We start from the raw sequence: 22,434 nt of genomic DNA on the forward strand, positions 1-22,434 counted from the left end.
CTTCCGTTTTCCTATCCTCTTCCTTTTTTTTAAATTTTTTCTTGCCATGCCCTGCAATGATGTACTATAGTCAGTTGTATTTCTGGCCATGCTTTTGCTTCCATCCCCACTACTTTCTTCAGTTGTTTCTGGACTGCTTCTGGGAGCCCCTGTACTAATATATCATAGAATATTGCTGGTGTTTTGTCCCATTGTTCTCTAGTTTCCATACGCCACTTCTCTTGAATTTCCTGGATGTAATCAACAGGATCTTCGTTCTCCTGCATCTTGCGCGAGGTAATTGCTTCTATGTCTGATGTGTCTGGATACTGTACCCTCAGTGCCTGTCATAATGCATGTCTGCAGTTTGCGAATGGTGCCCCATTGTGAGATGTGTTTGTTATTGTTACCCCGGGGAAGCCCGCTCTCTTCCAGATGTCATCCGCAGCATCCCCTAATATTGATATGAGAAGGCCCTTTACATCTCCCACTGCCAATGTCTGTCCTGCAGTGTGTTTTTCCATTTCATATATCCATTTACCCGCACCTTCACTTAATGATGGGAGTCTGCACTTTATATTTTCCTTGTCTGCATGCTTCCACGGGACGTATTGTGGTCTAACCCCTCCCCTCTCCAGAAGAGGCATCAAGTTGTGTCCCGTTTTACCCCCTGAGTTCCACAAAATACGAGTCCTCACACTCCTCCTCTTCTTCCGTCTCTTCTACATCGTCAGCTTTGTCCATATTTCTCCTGGTCTTTACTCTTTCTCCTCCACCACTACCCCTTCTTTCATCATTTCCTTTATTTATTGTGGGCATGTGTATTCGTTCTCCCTGCCTGCGTCCAGGGAGGTCTCTAAGCCTTCCTGCATAGGGTGTCAGTTCGCTTGTGAAGGGCGCGAGTTTAGATGGGCATGTTGCACGTAATGAGCGTGAGGTGGTGGAGCATGCATGACGGGACGGTGACGGCGTGGCTTCACGTGTCTGCCTTTCCGCCATTCCATGCTCCTCCTCCTCACTTCTCTGCAGTTCTTCCTTTCTCCTGCAGATCCATGGTGAGTCTTTATTTGTCCGGGTGGTGTATAGTTTATCTAGGCTTTCCCTTTCACTATTTCTTCCTTCCTTCTCCATTCCTTCTTCTTCCTCACTACAAAAGTCATTCATAAATGGCAACCCCCAAACTGCCTTTTTCCCCCCAATCGTTACTGTTCTTAAGTCTATTAGGTCCGTTCCTCCCTTTTCTTCTTTACTAATCGCTCCCCTTTGTGCCGATGTTGTCGCTACTTCTGTGCCTCTATATACATTCCTCCTTACTTCACTCTCCCCCCTCCTATCTTCTCTTTCCCCTTCATTTCTCTCCACTATTTCTCTACCAATTTCCTCTATTTTCTTTTTTAATTCTTCCATTACTTCACAACTCATTTTTTCCAATATCTTTTCATCTTCTTTCTTCCTTTCCCATCTCTCCCTGTCCCTTTCTATTATACTCTCTATCATCCTCCCTTCTTCGTATTTCCTTGTCTTTTCTGACAGTAGTCTCTTCTTCCATATTGCCATTTCTTTTTCTTTCTCCTCTTCCTCTTTTTTCCTGTCGCGCAGTACTGCTCTCGATACCCTTTCTGCCGCTGCCTTTAGCCTTTCGGCTTCTCTCCTTTGCTCCTCAGTTCGTTCTCTCATTTTTCCCAACTCATTCTTACCTTCTTTTCTTTCCCGTACTCTCTTCTCTTTCCCCCCTCTCGAGCTGCTTGATCAGTGCATTCTGCTCATCCCTTAATTCTGCTAATCGTTCCTCCAAAGTCTCTTCCTTTCGTCTTAACATCTCTTCCCCCTTTCCTTTCCCCTCTTCCCCTTCCATTTCACTCTACCTGGTATTATCCTCGTCCATTTTCCTTACCACCTCCTTCTCTTCTCCTGTTAATGAACCTCGTACTTTTAATAGTATCTGCGCAGCTACCCACTCATCATTTCCTACGTCCGTAGTCTGCTCTTCTTCAGTCCTCCCTTCCCCTGCTAGCATCTTCCTATGAGCTGATCCCGTTGTACTAGTCCGCTCCCCTCCCGGGTGGCCACCTGTAGCTGTATATGGGGGCGGGCTGTATGCCGTGTTCGAGAACCCCTAAGCCACCCTTAATTGTTCTCTTGCTATTTATCCTAGTTCTCTTAAAGGATACAATCCCCCTTCCTCTGTTTTCACTACCTTCGCTAGGGGTGTATCGTCGCTCTGTTCCTTTTTTATTTCATTTTCGGTTGAGTTGTCACACTTTTCTCCTCCCTCTTGTCTGTTCCCCGTGTTCTGTTTGCCTTCGCTCTCCTTTTCCCCATTCTCTCCCTCCCCCTTAATCTCCTTATCTCCCGTTGTTTCCCCTACAATGAACATTCCGTTTGGTCCTGGTCGGGACCCTTGGAACATCCTCCATAAGTTGAACACCTCCACGTGGTGCGTCAACTTGTTCCCCTTGTATGTATTGTGCAGATGGTTTAATAGTGAGTGTTGGGTATATGGATCGAAGCTACCATTAGGCGGCCATGGTGTCGTCATTTTGTTGTCCGTCCCCTGTGTTCATTCTATGCTGTACTTGATCAGTTTCTCCCTATGGGGTAATAGTGTTTTACATATGTGTTGCAGCGGGGTAGTGAGGGTGTTCCCCCACCCCCCCGATCCTGTCCCGTATGACATAGTAGCGCTCCACTTGTTACTCTTCCCCTATTTGGTAGCGGTTAACTCACTAGCAGCTTACAATATACAGCCGCCTTATATCTTTACCTGGCCCCGTAAGTTTGGGGACTTGCGATAGTCCGCTAAGGAAAAATTAGTAAAATATAGTATTTACATTTGTACATTCTTTTCTTTCGTTTATTCCTTTATACAACACCCTTACGGCCCCCTGCGGCCGAGGCGCACGTAGCCCCCTGCGGCTGCGTGCCCCTTGTGACGACCTTATACTGCCGTCTACTTTCACTTGCTCCTCCTCCCTCTTCTACACTTGCCGTGGCCGGCGTTCTCCGTGCGCAGCCACGTCCCCCTTTTCGCCTTTCCCCGATCAACTCATTACCGTGTACCTCCATTTCCACGCCCTTAACACAGCTCTCCCCCCACCGCTCAAAAATAAAGATGCCTGGTTCTTGAGATGTCCTATGTAAGCCCTGCTGGTGACGTCACCGATCTCTTCATACTACTGGTAAGTTCTTCATATATTCTATAAATCCAAAATACACTTGCAATCCACCCCATTAACCCCACAGCTGTCTTCCTGTCACTCCTGGAACAAGGTAGTCAATAATATAATCGGACTGCGCACGCTGCGTTGCCTCGCGTGTGATACGCCCCTCGACAGGAGGGCTTAACCAGCCAATTATCTTCCGTATTGGGCAACTAGCTAGCTACCGCCTATAGGGAAACGTCATCTATCTATCGAGTTCCCTGCTCGAACAATAGGGATCCTCATCTACTCATTGATCAATAATTGCCAAATCGTAGGAAACCACGCACACACACACACCCTTACACATGGTCGCGACTTAGGCCAATCAGTGTCTATGAACGGCCGCACGTGGTGTTTTCGTGCTCCGCCCCCTTCTCTCCCGTAACGTAGCGGACTGCTCTCGCACTCGTCCGGCTACCATTCATTTAATTGCCAACGCTAAATTATCAAACCTTCGCCGTGCACCTGTGCAATACCTCCCGTATTCAATTCCTCCCCCCTCCCTCACAATTTCACGTTGTTTGTTGTGTGTGGCATACTCACCAAGTTCTCTTGATGCGGGGCCGCTCGACTGCGTGCACCCCTCCAAGCGGCTCGCCACCTCCCCTCGTCTGGACTACGTCTGGACACTCGCCAACCGCGGGCGGGATACTTCTCAACCGGCTCCCGAGGGCCAATATCCGGATTGCGCTGTCCGGTCTTCTCGCAGTTCCGCGATGGTCCTGTAGTCCTCAAAAGGGGGCAGCGGCAGAGGGGGCCGCGCCGCCGGGCCTCCTCGCAACGGGAGTACTTGGAAAAATAAAAATAAAAGCGGACCTTAAACAGATCTCAGCAGTGCCTCCAACTTGTCGGGGGGAAATTCTCCCGGGGTCGGCTGGGCCGCCCTCGGACCTCTGGGCAGGGAGGCCCCAACTCCTCCCGTATATCCCAAAAGAGATAGAGTATGAGACACACGCAAGAAGCAAGGTGAATCTGCTGTTTATTAAACAAAACGGCAGGGATGGGTCAAGGATCATACGCGTCCATCCTGACACTCTCTCAGCATCGTGGGGCTCGCAGGCCCTTTTTACCTTAGTATGACGCGCTACTTGCGTCACCTGAGAAAGTTAGCAAAAAACCTATCGCCACTCTGGATTGGTTCCCCGAGTGGTAGGGTTAGTATAGCATACGTATAGAGAACGTTGTTATTGGTTAAGGGTCAGTCAGGTGGTATACTTGGGTTGTCCCTGCAATTTGATACATAAAATTTGTTACATGAAGACCCCTGAGGATTGGTTAATGTTAATGGCGTCAGTGATAAAAGCCCCATGTTCTGATTGGTTCACCCGCGAGCCCCCCAGTCTGGGACCATCGCTGTTCCCAGCTCGCGGTGCACCTGTCACTTGCAACAATGTTTCACTATGGGTATGTGCAGACAATGTGAGGATTTATTCATAAGCAGGAAGGCCGACTACTCCCACCGCCGCAGATGTCCATTGAGTCGCTTAATTGTATCTGCCTGTGTCTTGAGACGGGGGATCCAGGCGCCTTCTTCCTTCTGGGCTTGGCACCCTATCAAGTTCAGCTTGGTCACGTGAGGTGGGGACCGTGGTTGAGGCAGAATTCTGCACAATTAATATTGCATTTCTCACTGTGTGCCTGGCTTATCTTGCAGGTGCGACCTTGGCGTCGGCTTGCGGAATGAGAGTTTGCAACGTTGTGCCCTTGACTGTCTGCTTTTGCTGGGCTCATTCTGCAGGATCAGCAACCTAACTCTTGCTCATTCAATGTTCATGGAGGCTTTTGCTTGCGGCCTCATTGGGCCTGGTGCATAGGTGGACCGTTTAATACACAGGTTCTTTAGGTTATGGTATCATATCGCTTCATCTCCAGTATCGTGTCTTCGTTATATTTCTCATTATGGTACATGGTTTAGAAGAAGCGTGAGCAAGCCTTTTTAGATGAGTTCGTTGTGCGTCTTGCGTTTCTGCATTTGAAAAGCCTATGTGGAAAATAATAAAGATGCACGTCCGTGGGTGTGTCCGTCGCCTATGTCATAGCACTGAGTATGTTCTTCGTGTGGATTGGTGTGGGAGTGTCCGGTGTGTATGTTTGCACGGGTGTGCTGACCGTTGGCTAGGTCGTCATGGCATCTCTAACGATGTGTTGATTTGGTGCTGGATGGTTTAGTCGAGTTCATCCATGCCGCAGGTGTCGGCATGTGCAGGGCAGGCTGGTGGGCAGGCGGGTGGGCACGCGAGTGGGCACATCCGTATGTTCTTGTACCAGGGTATTTGGTCGTCTGGGAGATGGGCAAACTCCTCTCGTGGCGGGTGTCTGGGCCGTGATCCTCTAGGCCAGGGTTGAGAGGGGATTGGTGGGAGCCTTTTGTTCACTTTTCCCACTTCAATAGCAATGTGCTGCTACTCTCTGTAACCTCTTTTATAGCAATGTGCCTCTACTCTCTGTGCCCTCTATGATAGCAATGTGCTGCTACTCTCTGTAACCTCTATGATAGAAATGTGCCGCTACTCTGTGTAACCTCTATGATAGCAATATGCCGCTACTCTCTGTACTCTCTATGATAGCAATGTGCCACTACTCTCTGTGCCCTCTATGATAGCAATGTGCCGCTACTCTCTGTACCCTCTATGATAGCAATGTGCTGCTACTCTCTGCAACCTCTATGATATAAATGTGCCTCTACTTTCTGTAATCTCTATGATAGCAATGTGCGGCTACTCTCTGTACCCTCTATGATAGCAATGTGCCTCTACTCTCTGTGCCCTCTATGATAGCAATGTGCCGCTACTCTCTGTACCCTCTATGATAGCAATGTGCTGCTACTCTCTTCAACCTCTATGATAGCAATGTGCTGCTACTCTCTGTAACCTCTATTATAGCAATGTGCCTCTACTCTCTGCACCCTCTATGATAGCAATGTGCTGCTACTCTCTGCAACCTCTATGATAGCAATGTGCCTCTACTTTCTGTAACCTCTATGATAGCAATGTGCTGCTACTCTCTGCAACCTCTATGATAGCAACGTGTCTCTACTCTCTGTAACTTCTATTATAGCAATGTGCCTCTACTCTCTGTATCCTCTATGATAGCAATGTGCCACTACTCTCTGTACCATCTATGATAGCAATGTGCTGCTACTCTCTGCAACCTCTATGATAGCAACGTGTCTCTACTCTCTGTAACTTCTATTATAGCAATGTGCCTCTACTCTCTGCAACCTCTATGATATCAATGTGCCGCTACTCTCTGTAACCTCTATTATAGCAATGTGCCTCTACTCTCTGTACCCTCTATTATAGCAATGTGCCGGTACTCTCTGTACCCTCTATGATAGCAATGTGCTACTACTCTCTGCAACCGCTATGATAGCAATGTGCCGCTACTCTCTGTAACCTCTATGATAGCAATGCGCCGCTACTCTCTGTACCCTCTATGATAGCAATGTGCCGCTACTCTCTGTGCCCTCTATGATAGCAATGGGCCTCTACTCTCTGAAACCTCTCTGATAGCAATGTGCTGCTACTCTCTGTAACCTCTATTATAGCAATGTGCCTCTACTCTCTGTACCCTCTATTATAGCAATGTGCCACTAATCTCTGTGCCCTCTATTATAGCAATGTGCTGCTACTCTCTGTACCCTCTATGATAGCAATGTACTACTACTCTCTGTAACCTCTATGATAGCAATGTGCCGCTACTCTCTGTACCCTCTATCAAAGCAATGTGCCGCTACTCTCTGTGCCCTCTATGATAGCAAGGTGCCGCTACTCTCTGTAACCTCTATGATAGCAATGTGCCTCTACTCTCTGTATCCTCTGTTATAGCAATGTGCCGCAATTCTATTTACCCTCTATGATAGCAATGTGCCTCTACTCTCTGTACCCTCTATTATAGCAATGTGTTGCTACTCTCTGTAACCTCTATGATAGCAATGTGCCTCTACCTTCTGTACCGTCTATGGTAGCAATGTGCCGCTACTCTCTGTACCCTCTATGGTAGCAATGTGCTGCTACTCTCTGTACCCTCTATAAAAGCAATGTGCCGCTGCTCTTATAACCTTTATTATAGCAATGTGTTGCTACTCTCTGTACCCTCTATGATAGCAATGTGCCCCTACTCTTTGTACCCTCTGATAGCAATGTGTTGCTACTCTCTGTACCCTCTATGATAGCAATGTGCTGCTACTCTCTGTACCCTCTATGATAGCAATGTGTTGCTACTCTCTGTACCCTCTATGATAGCAATGTGCCCCTACTCTTTGTACCCTCTATGATAGCAATGTACCGCTACTCTCTGTACCCTCTAAGATAGCAATGTGCCGCTGCTCTCTGTAACCTCTATGATAGCAATGTGCCTCTACTCTGTTTAACCTCTATGATAGCAATGTGCCGCTACTCTCTGTACCCTCTATGATAGCAATGTGCTGCTACACTCTGTACCCTCTATGATAGCAGTGTGCTGCTACACTCTGTACCCTCTATGATAGAAATGTGCTGCTACTCTCTGTACCCTCTATGATAGCAATGTGCCGCTACTCTCTGTAACCTCTATGATAGCAATGTGCCGCTACTCTCTGTAACCTCTATGATAGCAATGTGCCGCTACTCTCTGTACCCTCTATGATAGCAATGTGCCGGTACTCTCTGTACCCTCTATGATAGCAATGTGCCGCTACTCTCTGTAACCTCTATGATAGCAATGTGCCGCTACTCTCTGTAACCTCTATGATAGCAATGTGCCGCTACTCTCTGTACCCTCTATGATAGCACTGTGCCGCTACTCTCTGTAACCTCTATGATAGCAATGTGCCGCTACTCCCTGTAACCTCTATTATAGCAATGTGCCTCCACTCTCTGTGCCCTCTATGATAGCAATGTGCCGCTACTCTCCGCACCCTCTATGATAGCAATGTGCCGCTACTCTGCGCACCCTCTATGATAGCAATGTGCCGCTACTCTCCGCACCCTCTATGATAGCAATGTGCCGCTACTCTCCGCACCCTCTATGATAGCAATGTGCCGCTACTTTCTGCACCCTCTATGGTAGCAATGTGCCGCTACTCTCCGCACCCTCTATGATAGCAATGTGCCGCTACTCTCTGTAACCTCTATGATAGCAATGTGCCGCTACTCTCTGTAACCTCTATGATAGCAATGTGCTGCTACTCTCTGTACCCTCTATGATAGCAATGTGCCGCTACTCTCTGTAACCTCTATGATAGCAATGTGCCGCTACTCTCTGTAACCTCTATTATAGCAATGTGCCTCTACTCTGTGCCCTCTATGATAGCAATGTGCCGCTACTCTCCGCACCCTCTATGATAGCAATGTGCCGCTACTCTCCGCACCCTCTATGATAGCAATGTGCCGCTACTCTCCGCTCTGCACCCTCTATGATAGCAATGTGCTGCTACTCTCTGTTACCTCTATGATAGCAATGTGCTGCTACTCTCTGTAACCTCTATTATAGCAATGTGCCTCTACTCTCTGTGCCCTCTATGATAGCAATGTGCCGCTACTCTCTGCACCCTCTATGATAGCAATGTGCCACTACTCTCTGCACCCTCTATGATAGCAATGTGCTGCTACTCTCTGTTACCTCTATGATAGCAATGTGCTGCTACTCTCTACTCTCTGTAACCTCTATTATAGCAATGTGCTGCTACTCTCTGTACCCTCTATTATAGCAATGTGTCGCTAATCTCTGTACCCTCTATGATAGCAATGTGCTGCTACTCTCTGTTACCTCTATGATAGCAATGTGCTGCTACTCTCTGTAACCTCTATTATAGCAATGTGCCTCTACTCTCTGTGCCCTCTATGATAGCAATGTGCTGCTACTCTCCGCACCCTCTATGATAGCAATGTGCCGCTACTCTCTGCACCCTCTATGATAGCAATGTGCTGCTGGTCTTTGTAACCTCTACTCTTCTTCTTTCTAGGGAATAATGGGACTTCCAGGGATGCTTGGGCAGAAGGTAGGTGAGCAAATCAAAGCTAATGACTGTCAAAAGCAAAACCACCAAAAGCATCGCTGACAACCTAAATACACCAACAACCACCCAAAACACTGAAGTGGTCACTGTTGGCAACACCAAACTGATTACTTACAGCAGCAAACAGATCGATCACTAACAGATAAAACTGATCAATCACATTACCAAACTAATCACTACCGGCAAGAAACCGCACAGAGCAGTCTTTCTAAAGCGAACTGTCACGCTCCTGCCACACACGAGTGCACGCAGGGGCTGACAAGCTCTGCAGGGCCAGAAAGCGGAGGGTGAGGAGAACGGGTAAGTGTGTGTGTGTGTGCACGCGCTTGTGTGTTGTATGTGTTTTGGTTTAGGGGTTTGGGGAATGGGACTGAAATCCTAACGGCGGACATGGGGAAAGGGGGCTGGAGCTGAAATCCCACAGGAGGGAGTGGGCGTGGGGGGGAGAACAATGGTGAAGCCCCCTGAATATTCATAAAAAAGTGAGAAACTGCATTTTAAAGGTCTCCATGGAAAAATAGCTTTAAAGTGACGGTTTTCCAATCAAAAGAAAATTGGTCAAAGTAAATTGGTCTTTTTCCCTTGAGTAAAGGTCATTTCACATAGAACCAGAAACTGTTCACAAACAGCAAATACGTCAACAACATCATTAATGCAATCACTCTTAAAAAGTCAAACTGATCACTGTCAGCAACAGCAGATGTATCAATGACCACAACACCAACATGATCAAGGGCACCAAACTAATAAGGGATAAGTTAAAACAACCACTGGCAACATAACGCAGCCAGTCATTCACAATAGGAAAGTAATTACCGACCAAACAAACTAATCAATAACATCGCCAAACGAATCACTAACAAACACCGAATTGATCACCGAAAACAGCAAAGGTATCATTTGCAACATCACCAACCCACCCACTAACACACCAAACTCATTACTAATATCACTAACAGAAATAAACTGATTTAGACCAAAACAAAATGGTCAATCAAAATAGCATCAAAGTAATGAATGACAACACCACCGCCATTATGCCAACGCACAGCATTGTGATCGTCGACAATCCCAACAGCCTGCTTACAAACATCAACACAACATGAAAGTGATCACTAGCAAAATAAAACAATAAATAAAAGACAAATGTAAACCGTGACAAAAAACAATTGCTCATTGACATCACCACCAACATGACCACAGGCAATATTATCAAACCAATCAGTCTGACCCAACTAATCACTGTTATCAATGAAAAACGACTGCTCTCTGCCAGCCAAACAGATCAGTGACGACAATATCAACCTGGTCACAGTTCATTTGAATTGGTTGCGGATTCCTCATTACACAGGTTAAGAAAATCACAGTTTAGAAAAAATACAAAATACAATGAAAATTAGTTTAGTTACAAGAACAAAAGCATGTAAAAATGTGTGTCGGTCATGTATTTCTCTGGACGGCGTGCCAGTTAGCCATGCCATGCATGCCCCCTGTGGCCTGATGGGGACTCCAGAAGCAATAGATTGGATCCATTAATGTACTGCCCATTTAATCAGGCTTGCGAGCACAAATGTGATCATACTCCCTTCTGCACAGGTGAGGTCTAAATCTTGGGTGTCTAATGGAAAAGTCAGTGCGTCCTTCCTCGACCCAACTCCACTTGCCAAGGGGAGATGTTTTATCAACTTCCTTCTGGTGTACCCACAATATGAACATAGCGGAAGCGAGCGCCCCACTTCCAATTTCCCGGCCACAGGCCATCAGGGACGCGTCTGTCTCTCAGTGGATACGGGCTCGGCTTAGCTTCAACCATGACGAGGCCTCCTCCAAAAGCCCTTTATAACATTTCCACATGTTGGGTCCCCAGTGGGTCAATAAACTAATATCCGTCCCAAAGAGAGAGGAGAAGCACAACCAGACAATGGAATGTGGAGTTCTCGGCACAGTTTATCAACATGCACGTCAAGGCTGCACTCCTCGGGGAACAACTCGTTTAGCAAACCCTCTGGGCAGCAGGGAAGTAAACTAGTAGAAAGGGCTTCCTCCTCCTCATCGTCGACATCTTGCTGGCCCAGCACCCAGATATTAAGGATCACAAGGTCAGGATTGGGAGGACACTTGGGCGACCTAGGGCTCCTCTGAACACCAGAAGAAGGGGCCTGATCTAGCATCAAAACAACATATGGGGGTGGGGTCACACAGCACACCCTTCTCTTACTCTAGAAGGACCACTGGTTCTGGTCCAAATGTCCAGGACCTGTCCTGTAGGGCGATGAACCCGAATGCCCTTGTCATGATATTGTCCAGCAAAGTCACTCACAGTCTCAAGGAAGTAAAGTGCGGTGGGTTCTGGACCTCTGAGTCTGGTATTACTGGGCAGGAAGGCAACAAGACTGTCCTCCCAACCATACCCCGGGCAAGGAGTAATGTATTCAGTGGAATAGAGTGGAATTAAATAGTGGAGCGATACCAAACCTGGCTGGGCAAGAAAACAAAACACAGTTAGATTTCCCCAATAGCAACAATCCAACCTCACCCAAATGACCATATTGGACCCGAGCATATGGTAGATATCGCAGTGTAACCGAGGACAGAGGAGAGCACAAAGCCAGGTAGGTTCAGGAAGACATCACATTCTTTGAAGGATCCAGGCCAGGCAGGAGAAGAAGGAAGTCTACTAGTCCAGGCAAGGGGAATAAGCTACCCCACATGGAATGAGGACGACATATAGGGGACGCTTGTAGGAAGATTGTAAATGTTTATTTGTACAGCGCTTATACACAAGTGAAGTGCTTCAAAGCGCTTCAAGGCGGGAAGGGAGCAAGGGACTAGAGTGGTCATTCTGAGGTTTCCGAATGATCTAACAACAACCACCAAAAGATTTGATTTTGATTAATTTCTTGCGCTTACGTCTTTTGGTTCCAAGTGAAGATCCGGAGAAGTGGAGTTCCGAGGTGAGTCTGGGAAAACCCAGTCCAAAGTATTCCCAGGCGCAGGGCATAGGAACGGGAAAGAGTCCAAGAATTCCAGTGATTCCAAGGCATAAACCACAGCAAAGGAATGTCTACAATCGGCCTTCTACACAGGCCAAGGTCAAAACCCCCAAAAAGGAACAGGAGCCAGTGGTAAGCCAAGGAACCAGTCCTGAAAGGAAGCCGAGGTCATTTCAGGAAGACACAATTATTAGGAGGAACTTAAAAGGAAGTTTCCAAAAACAGCAGGAGAAAATGCCACTCGCATTGGCCGGGCCGACGGCCGAGAAGCACATGGCACACTGCATGAACTTCCCATCCAGTACGACACCCTGACGTAAATTAAGACAAAAGCCCTGCTTAGTACGACATGCTGCTATCCAATTTACTGGCGGCTACTTATATTATGAGGGAGCCCTGGTGCTCTAATTTACATTAAACACACCTTAAATACACCACGGTAGTTCCAATTATCTCCAAGTGGTACTCAATTTCTCTGGGTGACACTCAATATGCCAGTTTATCGTCAAGATTATCAGGGTGTTACTCTCATACCAAGTAGCTGCCCACTGTGGCAAGACAATATTTATAACACCACTTCCTGCTTAAATGTTCCAGCGAGCAGTAGAATGTTAGAGGCAGCATTGACAGGATTATGGTGGTGCTACCGAGCAATTCCAGCAGGGTGTTTCAACTGAGGGTGCTGCCTACCATTAAGGTGTTTTTGGTTATGCGGTTGCTGCGTATTAGGCAGCTGAAGCCAACAATTCTGAAGTGCCTAATCTTCATTTGTACAGTAGCCAACACCTATTACCTTAAAACGATTAACCAACATGATGGCCCCAGGTGTGCCATGAAGACATGGGAAAAGCACGACCAGAGAAGCAAGGAATAGGTTTTGGTGAGTCGCATTTATTCACTGACTTACAATGTACAGGATTGCGGCAGGGTAGTCTTCGTGAAAAGGGTTAGTAAAGGAGGCGGCCATCTTGTAAATTAAGGGATACATCTCCCAGTCCAACATCAGCCGATGGCAACATTCTTCCAGCCTCTCTTTAAGCTGGGTCTTATCAATTCACCGCCTGATAAGATTTTCTCTCAAAGATTCCCTCTCCAGGCAAATACAAGTATTGGCCTCATTACAAGTGTTGCGGTCTGGTAAAAATGCCGGCACTTCCGGCTTTGGCATTTTTACTGGACCGGCACACCTCAAGTCTGCCGGTGGGGGCCACAGATCTCCAGGGAGTTCAGGTCCCTACCGGCAAACACATGCCTGGATCACAGGTACCGTTACTAACGATGCCGGTGATTTGTATTTGTATTTTATTGAATTTATATAGCCCTTTAATCCAAAGTGATTTACATGAGAACAAGCAAAAAATACAACAAGCATGAGATGGTAAATGACTCACAACTCGAAAACATTACAAGGAACAATTTACAATTTGCTGAGGTGAGGAGGGAGTGGAGAGGGACAGAGGTGTGAGAGGGGATGGGAGGGATGAGTAGGGGTAGAAGCAGAAGTAAGAGGGAAGGCGAGAAGGTGTGAGGAAGAAGAGAGGAAAGAGTAAGATTAGATGAGAGCTGGGGATGGGGTAGAAGGGAGTAGAGAGGATGTTGAGGGTAAGGAAGAGCAGGAGTAAGAGGTGAGGAATGATGTGGTGGGAGAAGGAGAGGAAGCAAAGGGTGTTAGGGAGGGGAGTGGAAAAGATAAGATTTTAGAGAAGAGCGAAAGGAAGGGTAGGAGGCAGAAGAGCAGATGTGGAGGGGGAGACGGTTCCAGTGGAAGGGAGCGAGGAGTTGGAAAGAGCAGAAGCGGGAGGGGGCGCATGGTGGTGGAGGAGCAGAGAGTATGAAAAGATTAGCAGAGCGGAGAGAACGAGAAGGGAGGAGAGGTGGGGGGGGCAAGACCATAGAGGGATTTGAAAACAAGACAGAGGAACTTGAATTTGAGCTGGGGGTGAAAAGGGAGCCAACCTAGAGAGGTGAGAGAAGAGGAGATGGAATCAAGAGGTGAGGGAAGGCAGAGGGAGCGGATGGCGTAAATCACGCCCCATGGAACTGCACGGGAATGGGAACTTACTGCCACTCTGCCGCCAGTAATATCCTGGTAATACCGGGGTATCGTGCAGCGGAGACAGTAAGGCAGGGTTGCTGGTATCCTGCCGGAATTACCGACGGGATACCAGCAACCTTGCAATGAGCCCCCCTCAGTGACTCTCCGGGTCCCAATGGGGTCTCCTCATCTTTGGTGATGGGGCTCTCTGGTCAAGATTCCCATCTGCCTGCTGTGGCAGGATGGGCATTCTGATCACAAAAGTTTCATCTGGTTGAGCTGTCTCTTCCTCTGCCCCCCACCGCCAAAGATTCGCAAATGATCCAATGATCCTTCTTCACACATAGTCTCTCCAGGTCTTTCCCCGGTGTCACTTAGTCTCTTGGTTTTGCTTATCTCATATGGGGAGCCGCCTGGATGTCAGTGATGGTCCCCCTGCAGCCAAAGTAGTGGTGGCCTCCATCAGACAGAGGAAGCACTGCTGGTGTCTGAGCGCCCCTCAATGCTCTAGAGTCCACAGCGTCTCCCAAAGGTGAGGAGGGTCAGGAGGTGTACGTTCCAGGGTAGGTGCTATGACGGTATTCACATGATCGCTTCACCCGGTTCTGGCTCACCATGCTCCTTACTAAACCAATGCTTACTCGTACCTGGGGACCTGTGTCTGGGCTTGGATGCTCACCCTGGACGGTCTGTCCACTAGCCTACTCACTGAGCCACCACAAGCTCATCGCTCCCCGACAATGATTGGATGGCTGTTGTCTTACTCTCTGTTCACCATCAGCCCTCCACCCCCGAGCTTCTGCTCAATGTTCTACTCAACCTCTGTACTCTCCCCACCTCCAACCATTTCTCCTTTCACCCGCTCCCCCTTTTCCAGCTCCTGCACCTTCACCTCTCTTCTCCTCTACCCCCTGCGCCTTCAACTATCTCTCCCCACTCCTCTCTCTCCTCCTGCATGGCCAGCATCTCAACCTCTCCCTGCGCCTCTCCCGACTCCTCTCTCTCCTCCTGCACGGCCAGCACCTCAACCTCTCCCCGCGCCTTCAGCTATCTCTCCCCACTGCTCTCTCTCCTCCTGCACGGCCAGCATCTCAACCTCTCCCTGCGCCTTCAGCTATCTCTCCCCCACTCCTCTCTCTCCTCCTGCACAGCCAGCATCTCAACCTCTCTCTGCGCCTTCAGCTATCTCTCCCCCACTCCTCTCTCTCCTCCTGCACGGCCAGCATCACAACCTCTCCCTGCGCCTTCAGCTATCTCTCCCCACTCCTCTCTCTCCTCCTGCACGGCCAGCATCTCAACCTCTCCCTGCGCCTTCAGCTATCTCTCCCCACTCCTCTCTCTCCTCCTGCACAGCCAGCATCTCAACCTCTCCCTGCACCTTCAGCTATCTCTCCCCCACTCCTTTCTCTCCCGCTGCACAGCCAGCATCTCAACCTCTCCCTGCGCCTTCAGCTATCTCTCCCCACTCCTCTCTCTCCTCTTGCACAGCCAGCATCTCAACCTCTCCCTGCGCCTTCAGCTATCTCTCCCCACTCCTTTCTCTCCCCCTGCACAGCCAGCATCTCAACCTCTCCCTGCGCCTTCAGCTATCTCTCCCCCACTCCTTTCTCTCCTCCTGCACAGCCAGCATCTCAACCTCTCCCTGCACCTTCAGCTATCTCTCCCCACTCCTCTCTCTCCTCCTGCACAGCCAGCATCTCAACCTCTCCCTGCACCATCAGCTATCTCTCCCCACTCCTCTCTCTCCTCCTGCACAGCCAGCATCTCAACCTCTCCCTGCGCCTTCAGCTATCTCTCCCCACTCCTCTCTCTCCTCCTGCACGGCCAGCATCTCAACCTCTCCCTGCGCCTTCTGCTATCTCTCCCCACTCCTCTCTCTCCTCCTGCACGGCCAGCATCTCAACCTCTCCCTACGCCTTCAGCTATCTCTCCCCACTCCTCTCTCTCCTCCTGCACAGCCAGCATCTCAACCTCTCCCTGCGCCTTCAGCTATCTCTCCCCACTCCTCTTTCTCTCTCCCTGCACAGCCAGCATCTCAACCTCTCCCTGCGCCTTCAGCTCTCTCTCCCCACTCCTCTCTCTCCTCCTGCACAGCCAGCATCTCAACCTCTCCCTGCACCTTCAGCTCTCTCTCCCCACTCCTCTCTCTCTCCTCCTGCACAGCCAGCATCTCAACCTCTCCCTGCGCCTTCAGCTCTCTCTCCCCACTCCTCTCTCTCCTCCTGCCCGGCCAGCATCTCAACCTCTCCCTGCGCCTTCAGCTCTCTCTCCCCACTCCTCTCTCTCCTCCTGCCCGGCCAGCATCTCAACCTCTCCCTGCACCTTCCGCTATCTCTCCCCACTCCTCTCTCTCCTCTTGCACAGCCAGCATCTCAACCTCTCCCTGCGCCTTCAGCTATCTCTACCCACTCCTCTCTCTCGCCTCCTGCACAGCCAGCATCTCAAGCTCTCCCTGCGCCTTCAGCTATCTCTCCCCACTGCTCTCTCTCTCCTCCTGCACGGCCAGCATCTCAACCTCTCCCTGCGCCTTCAGCTCTCTCTCCCCACTCCTCTCTCTCCTCCTGCACAGCCAGCATCTCAACCTCTCTCTGCACCTTCAGGTATCTCTCCCCACTCCTCTCTCTCCTCCTGCCCGGCCAGCATCTCAACCTCTCCCTGCGCCTTCCGCTATCTCTCCCCACTCCTCTCTCTCCTCTTGCACAGCCAGCATCTCAACCTCTCCCTGCGCCTTCAGCTATCTCTACCCACTCCTCTCTCTCGCCTCCTGCACGGCCAGCATCTCAAGCTCTCCCTGCGCCTTCAGCTATCTCTCCCCACTGCTCTCTCTCTCCTCCTGCACGGCCAGCATCTCAACCTCTCCCTGCGCCTTCAGCTCTCTCTCCCCACTCCTCTCTCTCCTCCTGCACAGCCAGCATCTCAACCTCTCCCTGCACCTTCAGGTATCTCTCCCCACTCCTCTCTCTCCTCCTGCACAGCCAGCATCTCAACCTCTCCCTGCGCCTTCAGCTATCTCTCCCCACTCCTCTTTCTCTCTCCCTGCACAGCCAGCATCTCAACCTCTCCCTGCGCCTTCAGCTATCTCTCCCCCACTCCTCTCTCTCCTCCTGCACAGCCAGCATCTCAACCTCTCTCTGCGCCTTCAGCTATCTCTCCCCCACTCCTCTCTCTCCTCCTGCACGGCCAGCATCACAACCTCTCCCTGCGCCTTCAGCTATCTCTCCCCACTCCTCTCTCTCCTCCTGCACGGCCAGCATCTCAACCTCTCCCTGCGCCTTCAGCTATCTCTCCCCACTCCTCTCTCTCCTCCTGCACAGCCAGCATCTCAACCTCTCCCTGCGCCTTCAGCTATCTTTCCCCCACTCCTTTCTCTCCCGCTGCACAGCCAGCATCTCAACCTCTCCCTGCGCCTTCAGCTATCTCTCCCCACTCCTCTCTCTCCTCTTGCACAGCCAGCATCTCAACCTCTCCCTGCGCCTTCAGCTATCTCTCCCCACTCCTTTCTCTCCCCCTGCACAGCCAGCATCTCAACCTCTCCCTGCGCCTTCAGCTATCTCTCCCCCACTCCTTTCTCTCCTCCTGCACAGCCAGCATCTCAACCTCTCCCTGCACCTTCAGCTATCTCTCCCCACTCCTCTCTCTCCTCCTGCACAGCCAGCATCTCAACCTCTCCCTGCACCATCAGCTATCTCTCCCCACTCCTTTCTCTCCTCCTGCACGGCCAGCATCTCAACCTCTCCCTGCGCCTTCAGCTATCTCTCCCCACTCCTCTCTCTCCTCCTGCACGGCCAGCATCTCAACCTCTCCCTGCGCCTTCTGCTATCTCTCCCCACTCCTCTCTCTCCTCCTGCACGGCCAGCATCTCAACCTCTCCCTACGCCTTCAGCTATCTCTCCCCACTCCTCTCTCTCCTCCTGCACAGCCAGCATCTCAACCTCTCCCTGCGCCTTCAGCTATCTCTCCCCACTCCTCTTTCTCTCTCCCTGCACAGCCAGCATCTCAACCTCTCCCTGCGCCTTCAGCTCTCTCTCTCCACTCCTCTCTCTCCTCCTGCACAGCCAGCATATCAACCTCTCCCTGCGCCTTCAGCTCTCTCTCCCCACTCCTCTCTCTCTCCTCCTGCACAGCCAGCATCTCAACCTCTCCCTGCGCCTTCAGCTCTCTCTCCCCACTCCTCTCTCTCCTCTTGCACAGCCAGCATCTCAACCTCTCCCTGCGCCTTCAGCTATCTCTACCCACTCCTCTCTCTCGCCTCCTGCACGGCCAGCATCTCAAGCTCTCCCTGCGCCTTCAGCTATCTCTCCCCACTGCTCTCTCTCTCCTCCTGCACGGCCAGCATCTCAACCTCTCCCTGCGCCTTCAGCTCTCTCTCCCCACTCCTCTCTCTCCTCCTGCACAGCCAGCATCTCAACCTCTCCCTGCACCTTCAGGTATCTCTCCCCACTCCTCTCTCTCCCTGCACATCCAGCATCTCAATCTCTCCCTGCACCTTCAGCTCTCCTCCAGCTCCACCGCTCCAAGCCTGCTCACACTCAATACTGCTCTCTCAGGATACTTCTGGAGCCTCGATCCCTTCCCCTGAGCTGGGCTGTTGTCTATGACTTGGACACGCGGATACACATGACTCCAACTGGGGACTGGCGATGCACAGAATATTCAGGTGAAGTCAATGTGCCTGCACCTACATGGTCCACTCTGCAGATCAAGCATTCCACAGGCTGGCCAATCATCTTGCAAGTTTCACCCTCGCTGACACAGTGCTTGCATCTGAGAGGGGTTGGCAAGTGGTCGATGGCTGCATCTCCCATGAGAGCAACATTTTGTTGAGATCTGAGGTTGGAAGTTCCATCACCTTCTTTGCTATTATTCCCCTGTCGCTGTCTGTATAACCGCCGAACACTGTGGCCGCCTCTGCCTCACCTAAGCAGCTCCTGTTTCTTCATTACTGTGGGCCTCATTACGAGATTGATGGCAGTCATGGCGCTATGTGCGCCATGACGGCCACCAATAACGGGACCGAGCCCGGTGTGGTGCAATGAGGATTTACCGGTCTAGTCCGACCCTGGCCGGAACAGTAAGTCCCCATTGCACCAACCATTCCCCATTCCCATTTGAGCCCTCATAGGGCTCAAAGGGGAAGGCGCTATTTACGGGCCTGCTAATGGCAGGCCAGTAATTAGCGGCCTGGTCCCCTAACGGGAGCCGTAAGGGACGTGTGGTCCGAACACACGTCCCTAGCGTTTCCCATTAGGGGACCTCGGAATCGGGCGGTAGGGGATTACCGTCACAGGTCTGCTTACCGGTGCCCGGTATCCCCTCCCGCCCGAATCGTAATGAGGCCCTATGCACCGCTTGTGTCTCTGCATCACAGAAGGACATGATGGTGATTTCCACCTCACAGAAGGACTGATTATGAGGGTCAGTAGCTCCTAGTTCTTCATTACCTTTTTACTTCTTGTGGGCCCATCTCACAGAAGGACTGATTATGAGGGTCAGTAGCTCCTAGTTCTTCATTACCTTTTTACTTCTTGTGGGCCCATCTCACAGAAGGACTGATTATGAGGGTCAGTAGCTCCTAGTTCTTCATTACCTTTTTACTTCTTGTGGGCCCATCTCACAGAAGGACTGATTATGAGGGTCAGTAGCTCCTAGTTCTTCATTACCTGTTTACCTCTTGTGGGTCCACCTCAGAGATTGCTGATTTTGAGGGTCAGTAGCTACTTGTTGAACTTCTTCATTACCTATTTGGGTCAGTGGCTCCTAGTTCTTCATTACCTATTTACCTCTTGTGGGCCCACCTCACAGAAGGACTGATTATGAGGGTCAGTAGCTCCTAGTTCTTCATTACCTGTTTACCTCTTGTGGGTCCAGCTCAGAGATTGCTGATTTTGAGGGTCAGTAGCTACTTGTTGAACTTCTTCATTACCTATTTGGGTCAGTGGCTCCTAGTTCTTCATTACCTATTTACCTCTTGTGGGCCCACCTCACAGAAGGACTGATTATGAGGGTCAGTAGCTCCTAGTTCTTCATTACCTGTTTACCTCTTGTGGGTCCACCTCAGAGATTGCTGATTTTGAGGGTCAGTAGCTACTTGTTGAACTTCTTCTTTACCTATTTGGGTCAGTGGCTCCTAGTTCTTCATTACCTATTTACCTCTTGTGGGCCCAACTCACATAAGGACTGATTTTGGGGGCTTGCAGTATAGTGGGCTACATCTGACACTCCTGTCCCAGGTCGATAGAGTTTTGGGGGGAACGAGGAGCGCATCCTCCCACCACCCCTGAGCCCCACATCAGAGTGGGTGGTAGAGCTGGCCGTTTGACTCCTCCCCACACCCAAACACAGGGACTCCCCCGCAGGTAATAATGGTGTAGGCTTTGCTAGTTCCCCCCCGGCATCATAGCACTGCTGTCATTTCTGTAATTACTTAGTTTGTCGGACCTCCTTTATTAAGCTCGAAGGATGAAGGTGTGACATGGAACCTGCTGGGTTCCAAATCTTTCAATGAAGGCACACAGATCTCTACAGTGAGTCTTTAGCTCTCCCAAAATAAATATGTAATCGGTCGTACATTTTAAAGATTAGTCAGAAGGTATAGGACGTGTGTTGCGACGATGCCAGTCGTATGTTAGAAATAATATAGTACACGAACAAGGCACCTACTCTAATTCTTTAAAATATATTTTTTGAAAAACCTGTAATGTCATTGTTATTTATAGATGGGTGCCTAAATTAAGAGTACATTATGCCAGTGATATAATTCGGTTAATAACAGTATTTGCTGGTGTATGATTGCCTCGTGCCATCCACAATGTCAACTCCGCCCTGCGCTGTCAGCCCTCAGTCACCCACAAGTACCTACCAACCCCCTGCCCAGTGCCCATTCTACCATCGCCTGCTCATAGCTCTCAACTCACACGCTTTTGGTGGGTGTCACCCGCCTTGCAAAGGGCTGACTCACCCGCCAAGCCTCCTGCACGCCCATTCATTCCAATGGGCGTCTCACCCGCCAAAAACAAAATCGGGTGATTTCACTCGCCTTTGCGAGACAAATAGTTGAGAGCTATGTCTACCACAGGGTCCTAATTACACAACTCCAAGTCCCTGAATCCATCAACGTCTTTGGGCTGAGTAGCTGTGATCGCGTGGACCGAGACCTTCAGGTACAAAGGATGTGGTTACGTGGTGCTCCAGGAAGTGAGGTCCTATTTGGAAGTTGCTCTGCCGCCTGTCTTTATCAGCAGTGGAACTTTGCCATTTTTAAACTTGTTGGACTTCAATATCTTTTGCACCAGTTGGTGGGCGATGGGTGCTTGATGCAGCTGCCTGTACCAGCATATTGAAACGTAAAAATATGAAATGTTATCTTAAAGCATTAACGGTTTGCAAAGTTCCTGTTGTGCTCATGGCAGCACAAGCTCTGCGCACGTACGAAGATTTGTTTAGTACTTGTTGCGCCTGCATAGCTCTCAACTCACACGCTTTTGGCGGGTGTCACCCGCCTTGTAAACAGCTGACTCACCCGCCAAGCCTCCTGCACGCCCATTCGTTTCAATGGGCCTCTCACCCGCCAAAAATAAAATCGAGCGCTCGTGAGGTATTAATGTGCTGGAAATGTTTTAAAAGTTTGTAACAAAATGTAATAAAAAAAAAAATCTGGTGTTTTCACCCGCCTTTGCGACCCAAATGGTTGAGAGCTATGCCTGCTGCCACAGTGCACCCCAGAGGAGAGCTGTATGCCCACCTCGGCGGGGGGTGGATTTTGGGCGTTATAGTGAGGAGCGTTAGAGCGCCTCCTCCGCTCCTCCTAAATGGCACACATGGCTCTGCTGACCCGACATCCATCAGCTCAGTGCTTCACAGGGACCCACACACTTATAAATGTGAGAGCAGCCACACTCCCCTTTGTGCACTTGACCAGCAGTGCTGGTGGCCTCTCAGAACACCTCTGACTGAGAGGGGCTCTTAGCAGGCTTCGAAGAACCACATTCAACGTCCATGGTTCGTGCAAACGGTGCAACTGCGCAATGGCGCCGCCTGAGATACACAGACTTCCTCTCAGAGCAGTTCCCGCCTCCAGTCCAGTGAATGCTTTCTTTCTTTCTTTCTTTAAATTAGAGTAGGCGTGGACGGACCCACGCAGGCGCTTCCCCATCCAATTGGATGATGTGCACCTATCCACCATTCAGCATTCGACCCACGTAAAACTCACAATTCCTTCCACCGCCC

At 50.0% G+C, this 22,434-nt stretch overlaps 1 protein-coding gene across 2 annotated transcripts in view; it reads left to right on the forward strand.

The window, feature by feature from the left end:
* The window catches only part of COLQ (collagen like tail subunit of asymmetric acetylcholinesterase), a 320,011-nt gene that overhangs the window by 226,627 nt on the left and 70,950 nt on the right, over positions 1-22,434 (forward strand). For both annotated transcript variants that reach the window (XM_069648914.1, XM_069648915.1), the window contains exon 10: positions 9,127-9,162. In XM_069648914.1, the coding sequence (XP_069505015.1) occupies positions 9,127-9,162 (36 nt within the window). The remainder of the gene's footprint in view (positions 1-9,126; positions 9,163-22,434) is intronic.

The sequence above is a fragment of the Ambystoma mexicanum genome, chromosome 2q (assembly GCF_040938575.1).
Source record: "Ambystoma mexicanum isolate Mex_15411 chromosome 2q, UKY_AmexF1_1, whole genome shotgun sequence".
Taxonomy (NCBI): Eukaryota; Metazoa; Chordata; class Amphibia; order Caudata; family Ambystomatidae; genus Ambystoma; species Ambystoma mexicanum.